Source organism: Mesoplodon densirostris, chromosome 15 (genome assembly GCF_025265405.1).
Source record: "Mesoplodon densirostris isolate mMesDen1 chromosome 15, mMesDen1 primary haplotype, whole genome shotgun sequence".
In the NCBI taxonomy this organism is placed as follows: domain Eukaryota; kingdom Metazoa; phylum Chordata; class Mammalia; order Artiodactyla; family Ziphiidae; genus Mesoplodon; species Mesoplodon densirostris.
In genome coordinates, this window is record NC_082675.1 from 75,145,946 (window position 1) to 75,155,474 (window position 9,529).

The following is a 9,529-nucleotide window of genomic DNA, read 5'->3' on the forward strand; positions in this document are numbered from 1 at the left end:
GGTTCTTCAGGATTACTGTTTTGCGAACTGCTGGTAGGGCTGACGGCCTCACTGCGTGGGGGCGTGTAAGCAGCCTCCCTGTGATCTGGGTACTCGGGTGTGTGTCTGTACTTGCCACGGTTGGTATCTGGGTTCTGCCACATGAAGGTAAGCGTGACCTACTGATGCCCCTGATGAAACTGTACAGGATGTATAATAATTCCAGCGGAACTCAAATCCAAGTTAGTCATAATAGACTGGACAGTGCCTCTATTCTGAGGTCTCTAAATTAGTTAGGAATTTAAGACTGAGCCAATAAAAAGTTTTCCAAATAACTGTCTTTTTCAGAGTTTATACAAAGGAGTGCAAGGTTGGCTCATGATTTAGGGAAAAGAAAGATGTATACAAGATATTCTTTACTTATAAGCATTATATAACCAGGTATTGATGGCATCGTTAAAAATGCAATGTTCACATGGTATTAGTGACCTTAGTTATTATAACTGCCTGCTGGGTATATCCACCTAACCTAAATATTAACCCAAACTCAATTTGTCTACAACTAAACTCCTTACCAACTGTCTGCCTTCCCACTCCTCCCTCAAACACAAAGAAACGTGCTGCTTTTTGGCTAGTTAATGGTACCATGTAGTTGAACACTGGCCAGAAATTCAGGAACTATCTTTGACTCCACAACTATATTCACTCTCCCAGCCCCAAGCCAACTAGTACTAAATTCTGTAGTCTCCACCTCCTAATCATCTCTTCTCTTTCCTCTACCCTCGTTCAGACCACAAGTGGAGTCTTGCCGCTAAAATAGTGCTGGGTTCAAATCACAGTTCTGTTACTTATGTGGTAAGACACTTCCAAGTTACTTAAACTCTCCCATATTCAACTTCCCCATTTATAAAACGGGGATGCCTTCCCCATAGGGCTGTTGGAATAAATGAGAAATATTTGCAAATGATATATATGATAAGGGGTTAATATCCAAAATATACAAAGAACTCAAACAAGTCAACATCAGAAAAGCAAAAAAAACAGATTAAAAAATGGGCAGAGGACCTGAATAGACACTTGTCCAAAGACATACAGATGGTCAACAGGCACATGGAAAGAGGCTCCACATCACTAATCATAGGGAAATGCAGATCAAAACCACAATGAGACATCACCTCACACCTGTTCAGAATGGCTATTATCTAAAAGACAACAAATAACAGATGCTGGTGAGGGTGTGGAGAAAAGGGAATCCTTGTGCACTGCTGGCAGAAATGTAAACTGGTACAACCACTATGGAAAGCAGCATGGAGATTATTTCTCAAAAAATTTAAAACAGAACTACCATAGGATCTAGCAACTCCACTCCAGGGTACTTATCCAAAGAAAATGAAAACACTAATGAGAAAAAATATAGGCACCCCTACGTTCACTGCAGCATTATTTACAATAGCCAACATATGGAAGCAACCTAAGTGCCCACCAACAGATGAATGGATAAAGATGTAGTACATATATACAACAGAATATTCCTCAGCCATAAAAAGACTGAAATCTTGCCATTTGCAACAACATGGATGGACCTAGAGGGTGTTATGCTAAGTGAAGTAAGTCAGAAAGAGAAAGACAAGTACTGTATGACTTCACTTATATGTGGAATATAAAAAACCAATGAACAAACAGAACAAAACAGAGTCATAGACACAGAGCACAAACAGGTGGTTGCCAGAGGGGAGGGAATTGGCAGGGAGGAGAGAAATAGGTGAGAGAGAGTTAGAGGTACAACCTTCCAGTTGCAAAATAAATGAGTTACAGGTATGAAATGTACAGTGTAGGGAAATCAGTCAATAATTATGAAATATCTTTGTATGGTGATAGCTAACTAGACTTATCACTGTGATCATTTTGAAATGTATAGAAATACTGAATCACTACATTGTATACCAGGAACTAACAGTGTTATAGGTCAATTTTACTTGAAAAACAAACAAACAAACAAACTTATAGCACTAGATTTGTGGATACCAGCAGTAGGGGATGGGGGTGGGCGAATTGGATGAAGACAGGCAAAAGGGATAAACTTCCAGTTATAAGAGAAATAAGTACTAGGGATGTAATGTACAACATGGTAAGTATAATCAACACTGCCGTCTTACATATGAAAATGGTTAAAAGAGTAAATCCTAACAGTTCTTATCAGAAGGAAAAAAAAAGTTTGACATTACTATTTTATTTTTAAAATTTTATTTTACATGTGCAGTTTTATTTCAGCTTGGAAATCATGCACAAAATATGATCTAATAAAAAATTCTAATCTAATATAAAAAATTTTTTTCTAGTTCTTTAATTCTCTATATGAGATGATGGATGTTCATTAAACTTATTGTGGTCATCATTTCACCATGTATGTGAGTCAAATCATTATGCTGTACACCTTAAACTTCTACAGTGCTGTATGGAAACTGTATCTCAATAAAACTGGAAGAAAAAAGAAAAAGTGAGAAACTGCATGTAAAGTACCAAGTACAGGTCGTGGCTCATTTACAGCAAGGAGGCTAAAATCATCCTATTTTTTGCTCCTTTCACAAATACCATTATAAAAACACTGCTGCCTAAGTCATCTTCCTCAATTGTAAACCTGGTCATTTCACATTCCTGCTTAAAACTCTGTAAACCGTTCCTTACAGGATAAACTACACAGAGGGCTACAAGACTTGTTACTGGCAACCTTTCAACCTCACTCTCCAAATCTCCTCTACCCTCCAGCCATACCAACTATTTGCCTTTCCCAAATCTTTCAACAGTCCCGACGCCTGTCTTCTCTGCCTGGAATATGCACCCCATCTAGGAAACTTCTCCTTCTCCTTCAAGGTGCAGCTCCACTCTGAGAAACTGTTCCTGACTTTCACCTCTCCAGCCTGGCAGAGTTGCAGGATTCTAACCTCCTGATCCCTTAAATTTATCACACAGCAGACTAACATTACATAAGCATAATGTTACATAATGTCACCTCCAATAGACAAGCTCTTTGGAGAAAATGACCTTTGTCTTCTTCATACTTGTGTGGCACACAGTAGAATGCCTAAACATTCACCGACTAAACACAAACCTACTGGCAAATGTGACACCACGTGACCACTTACACCGAGCTTTGCAGCCACTTCTGCTCTCTCAGGGTAACACTGAGGAGTATGCGAACAATATCCAAATGAAAAACGCATTGAATTTCTATCAAAGATTCAGAATGAGAAGTCATACCAGAATATTGTTCATTTGATTATCTCTAAATGCATGTTACTTACTGTCAATGTTTTCTGGTAATACGTAATCTTTGCCCGGACAGGATAGGGTTTATTACGAAAGTCCCTTTGGCAACTTGCTAAAGCTTGATTAGCACCATCACTATAGTGTGAGGGAAAGGAAGACAAACAAGAAACTTAAAGCTTCTCAATATGTTAAAAACTCACTATTTAAAATGATTAATGTCCAGAAAGGTCAAAACAAAATCAAGTTATGACAAAGCTTTGGGACATTTGAAGTTATTTATGCAGAAAACACCAAGTTGACACGTGAGTTTTTCAGGACCCTGGATAACAAAAGGAGCCAACGTTACCACGGCTGCCTGCCGGCAAGGGGAAGGGATACTCCTCCACTCCACAAGACTAGGGCAGGGGCAGGGTCACATACGGTGCTTTCAAAAACGCAGATTCCTGATCCCACCCTCAATCAGCTGAAGCAGAATCACAAGGGGGAGGCTTGGACCTCTTGTTTAAATATTTCAGTGGGTGGTCATGATGAACTACCAGAGTTACAAATCACTAAGGTAGGAAAGTAATTTTTCTTACAGTTCACTGACTGGCTAAAAGGTAATCCCCCCAACAAACATGTGAAAATTAAAAATGTACATACCTGATTCATACACATTACAAATATACTAAACACTCGGAAGTTTTGTAGCCCACTGAGAATCTTTTCAATACGGCAATACAAAGGCTGAATGACAGGGCACACGTTGCTTAGTCATTAGGTTGGTTAAGGCTCTGAACTTTATTTTTTAAAGACCCCTCTTAATAAAGATGAAAAAACATGACTACTGTTATCACCAAGAGCCAGGAATGTTTTATCAACCTTTAAAGGTACTATTTAATTTCAGGTTAACTACAACACATTTTTATGTTTGAAATCTAGGTGGTCCACAGAAAGAACTTAAAAACAAAACCAAATTAAGATAAGACCTTTCCACTAAGTTACAAAAGACATCTCAAGGAAAAGAATAATCTTACTTCATCTGGAAAATGTTCAGATTTGAAACAATATATTTTATAAGGTTTCTAAAAAGAAGCTGAAATCAGGAACAATGTAAAAAATATACACTTACTTTTGATGGTCATATTGGATTTGTCCATTGTTGCCTATAATCACTATCGCAGGATTATTTTTCTATAAATAAAGAGAATGTATTTGTTTTAAAGTCTTTAGACCAAAGATCACTCTGGGTGTGCTATAAGTCCTCTTACACCTCTAAAATCCTAGGACACTGTGAGCATGGGACTGGGGTGGGACTTATGGGAGCTCGGTAACAGGAGGACTAACATGGCCTCAGCACTCAAGGAGCTCAATGTTAAAGCTCTCCTTTAACTTGCTAATCATGACCTCGGATAATCAGCGGACAAACTACTGACTGAAACAGTGATCATCAGTCTCAGGGCTGCTAAGGACAAGTTAATGTTTCCAATTCTTAAGTACATTTTGCTCTTAACTGTTTTAGAGAAATCGGCTGATCAAAACGTGTGATTAACATATATGAAAACATATCAACATGGGAGCTGGCAGTAGTTATGCACATATTTTCATGAAAACAAACAGTAATCATCTTCTAAACACTAACCACCTACATCTAAATGACGCACGCTGATCCATCAAAATCATTAAGCATAAACAGGGTGATGGGGAGGTGGGTACTGAAAAGTTCTCAGACCCGAGGTTCCACCGTTACCTTAAGTTGGTAGATGACAAATCATGAACCCCTAGCTTTAAATTTATAAATTCCCAGCTACATAAAGACTAATCATCACACTTAAAATACAGTTTGGGGAGTCCTCTACTATTAAACTGACAAAAGTGTTAAATAAGCTATATTGTTCACAGCCTAACTTTGTTAGCAAATATATTAAAATGGGTAACAGTCCTGAAAACAAACATACCTTTCCATCATTGTCAAAAGAATCAAAAAATATGCCAACACCATTCCACATATCAGCTGATCCAAACACAGGACCCTCCAAGCCTTGATTTTCTGTATACCAAATTGCCTGTAAATACATGACGCGGGACATTTAGAGACTAGTGGTTTTTGCATGTGTACAAATTTTCCAAGTTAAAGAGATTACCGTACCAGGCCATCAGCTCCAATTCGACCTCTTCCAGTCACTCGAAATGTCACCTCAACCTCCCAGTTCTCAAAGGCTGCTTTTGTCTTTGTCCACACCGATCCTCTTTGGCTTTTTAAAGATGGTGCTATTCGAATTTGATCTGAACTTGGAATAGCATCTAGAATAGAAACCAGGGAAGAAAAGTTTTGTTATAATTAGATAAAACTCAATGAATCACCACCAAACTGTTACATATACCTACTGAGACCTAGATTTAACTCAGTTACCTATATGGTAACTTTGTTAGGAAAAAATTTCATGTCGACAGTTTCAGCTTTTAAATTTTAGTGGGTTTTGATATTCCCCTCCTATCTTTGGAAGAGTGCAATATCTCTGCAAAAAAAATTAAAGCTGCAACCAAACACTAAAGATTCAAGGGGCAGCAGGGAGGAAACTACAGCTTGAAAGGCAAATCAACGATTTAATTCTCATGATATTCTTTTTCAAATACCTGAAAAATTTGCATATTTTCTTTTTTAAAACTGCGATTTTTTTTTTTTTACCAGTTTACAAATGTTAGAAAGCTCAAACAGTGTGAAAAGAACATACCACTAGGAATCAAGAGACTTATTCCTAGTCTCAGTTCAGCTGTGTGACTTTGAGCAAATAATTCTCTTACTCTCTCGGGCTCACCATATGTTCACCTGTAAAATGAAGGGGCTAGGCTCAATCACTTATATACACCCTAAAAGTTATATGTAAAAATTTGAGCATATATACATTCTTCTAGGGAGAGGGTCAATTAACTGAATTTCAAGTCAATAATCAGTTCTTCAGCATCAGGAGATTCTCAGAGAGAACAGTGATCCCCCAAATGATGGTCTGCATCTCCATTCACTTACTAGCTGTTTGATCGTAGGCAAGTTACTCCATTTCTCTAACAACCTCATAGGCATATAAGTGCTTATATAAGTGCATATAAATATTTCAATAAATGTTAGCTCTTCCTATTATTGGACTAGATAATGATTAGAGCACCTTTGAGGTCTAAATTTCTGGCACACCTTTTCAGATATTAACCAGTTCTGACATTCTGACGTCCACGCTGGGACATAACTGTATTGTCTCTTTACAGGTAGGAAAAATGGACTAAAAGACAAGTTGAGATATTTTAGTGAGTTCAGCCACTATTTGTCACCATCACTTTCACACACTTAAAGGTTTGGGGCAGTCATCACAGAAAAAGCCCTGGATATAGAAATCAGAAGACCCGGATTTGAGGACTATTCTGCTGACACTATCTATGTAACCTTTTCCAAGAACCCTAACCTTTCTGAACATCAGTTTTTTTCATCTATAAAACAGATAACACCTGCCTTGCCTACCAAGGATCTAATCAGAGCATGAAGAAGGTGAAAGAGCTCTGAGAGCTATAAAGGCTTACAAATTGCTGTTATCATTTTTGTCCTTATGGACCCAAGGATGTGTACTGACAGTACAAAAGAACATGAGAGTTAAGGAGAAGAAACACCATAGATTTGGTCTTAATTTGGGGATGATGTAAGGGGACACGTTTAAACTAAATCTTAAAAATTTCTCTATTTAAAAAAATTGTTTTAAATAATGGATCTCAGGGCAAAATGAAAGGGGAAAAAATGATCCGTGGAGTTAAGAAAGCTGTGAGACTAAAAATTACAGTGGTAATGAAAGCAAGGGATACCCATAAGCAGTGATTCCCAGAGTCAACAGACAGAAAAGTCACTAGCTAAAATTCTAATCTCTTTATTTCAAATTCAATCTAGCCATACAACTTTCATTCACCCAGGTATATTATCTGACATTTCTGCAGCAGAAAAGCTTAGTTGGTTATAGGTTCTGAAAAGGAAGTCAATGTGACTAATTTTAGTAGTTGAAAAAGAAGAGCAAGCCGGCAATGGAGAATGGCAGAAGCGAAAAACTGTCAACACATTTACCACCACTACTGAAAAATTCATCATCATTCCAAGAAAAGAAACAAAAATCCCCCAAACCTGTGTTTCGTACACCTGCATCGTCTTTGTGTATTCAAACAATGTTACCTGGATAACAGTTGCCCAGCTACATACCCTTGATGAGTGGGCATATAATAAATATCCGCTGAGTAACAAAATGCACTCCACTTCAAATATTTAATGACTTGGTCATTAAGTCGAATTGAAATGTATGCCTTTTAATTATATATTAATTTCAGTGAAATAGCACTTCCTAAAAGTGTGCTTCCTATTCAGCAACTACTTTCTAGAAATGGAACATTTTGTTTCAAGCACTCGACAATCTAAAACGAGGTATAGAAACCTTACATAAATGATTGCTTAATAACACATAAAGATGGAATTCAAACTGCCAGTGCTTCTTACCCCAGATAAAGGCATTTGCCACTTGTTTCAAAGGTTGCATCTGATGGTCACTGAACAGAGTTTACAGCATGCCAAGTGCTACGGCTGATTCCTTAGTCAGAGGTGACATATCCGCACTAAAGTACAGATATGGTTTCTTTCACATATGTAAATACCTAGCAAGGCTCTCTTACCCACTAACAGCGCTTAACAGTGCCAAACACATAAAATCGGTAACACATGGAGCACAAGTTATTTCAATTCACCCCCCCACAAAAAAACTAAAAACAAAACAGCTGTATATATAATGCTATTCTTAGCCTCAAGTTCTCAATCAATAACCCCCCTCCCTTCTTCTACTAAATAAAGCAACGAGTGTGACTATTAAATTACCTACTGTGTTAATACAAGAGAAAAGATCAAAGATCACACCAAGTCACTGAGAAAGGCAAACTTAACGTACAGTTCCAAGAGGGTGAGAAGAATGTCCTCTGACATAAAGACTTAAAGATTATTCTAAAGCCAACACATGCCACCTCTAAAGCCGTCAGGGGGCATCGGGTACAAACTAGAGCATTACCCACTGCTAACACCGGAGGAGAAAAAGCAGGGGAGGGCCGAGGGGGAGCGGGAAAGAAGGTGGAGGGCTGCCAGACCAGGTCTCAGGTTCGGAGGAGACGTGGCGTTGGGGTGAGACGTGATGCCCAGAAGCGAGCTCAAGGGAGTACTTGGAAGTGCGGGAACTAACGAAAAACCTCTAGCCCAAACGGAAAGAACAGACAACATCAAAGAAGGGAGGAGGAAGGTCGGGTGGAGAGAATGTGGGAAAGGCTGGGGGGCTGGTGGAGGGAACCCTGCGGACCAGAGCCGGCGTGCAGGCGAGGCTGCTGAGAAAGGTCCCCTCCACCGCGCATACGGGGTGCAGCGGGGGAGAAGGTGAAGAGGAGGAGGCTCAAGGCGGGGAGGGGACCCGGGCCCCCCGACCTCTGCCCTGGCTTACTCCCCGCGTGGGCCCAGAAGGGCACGGTCCCGTCGCTCTGCACCAGGTGCGGTCCCTTGAAGCTGTATTTGTACTCGAAACGCCGATGTGGCTGCGCGCCTGGGGTGCCCGTGGCGCCGGCAGCTGCCGGGTGGCCTCCTACGCCGTCGCCCCCGACGAAACGACAGAGCGACAGCAGCAAAGCGCAGAACAGCGGCCGAGCTCCGGCCCGGGGACCCCTTTGCCTGGATCCCGCCATCTTGGATTCTGGGAAACGGGAGGCCGGCGGAAGGAGGAGGGGGCGGGCGCTGCCGCCGGCCAACAGGGCGCTCCATGATTGGCGGAGCCCGGGGGACCCCGAGGGCAAGGGTGAGCTCCGCCCCCAGCCTCCGCTGTCCAGGAGGCTGCTGGACCCAGAATATCTGTGGGCGGGGTCTGGGGCGGCAAGGTCCGCCCGCTCCTCCTATCCTCTCCCAGGGCGGGAAAGGGACTGCAACATACCCTTCCCACCTGATGTGGAGTGTTGGAGGAGCAGACCCGAAGGCCAGGAGCTTCCTCCTGCCTCCTAACATACTTTAGAATTCTCGAGCCCTGACATGGAAGCCACCTAAGTGTCCATCGACAGATGAGTGGATAAAGAATATGTTGCACATATATACAATGGAATATCATTCAGCCACAGAAAGAAACGAAATTGAGTTATTTGTGGTGAGGTGGATGGACCTAGAGTCTTTCATACAGAGTGAAGTAAGTCAGAAAGACAAAAACAAATACCATATGCTAACACATATATATGGAATCTAAAAACAACAAAAAAAAAGGTT

General features: G+C 40.6%; 1 protein-coding gene across 3 annotated transcripts in view; it reads right to left on the reverse strand.

The window, feature by feature from the left end:
* The window catches only part of LMAN1 (lectin, mannose binding 1), a 36,055-nt gene extending 27,076 nt beyond the window's left edge, over window positions 1–8,979 (reverse strand). For all 3 annotated transcript variants that reach the window (XM_060118726.1, XM_060118725.1, XM_060118724.1), the window contains exons 1-5: window positions 8,727–8,979; window positions 5,375–5,529; window positions 5,184–5,291; window positions 4,358–4,419; window positions 3,282–3,381 (exon numbers count right to left, since the gene is read on the reverse strand). In XM_060118726.1, coding sequence (XP_059974709.1) covers window positions 3,282–3,381; window positions 4,358–4,419; window positions 5,184–5,291; window positions 5,375–5,529; window positions 8,727–8,964 — 663 coding nt within the window. In that variant the 5' untranslated portion in view covers window positions 8,965–8,979. The remainder of the gene's footprint in view (window positions 1–3,281; window positions 3,382–4,357; window positions 4,420–5,183; window positions 5,292–5,374; window positions 5,530–8,726) is intronic.
* Window positions 8,980–9,529: the final 550 nt, after the last annotated feature.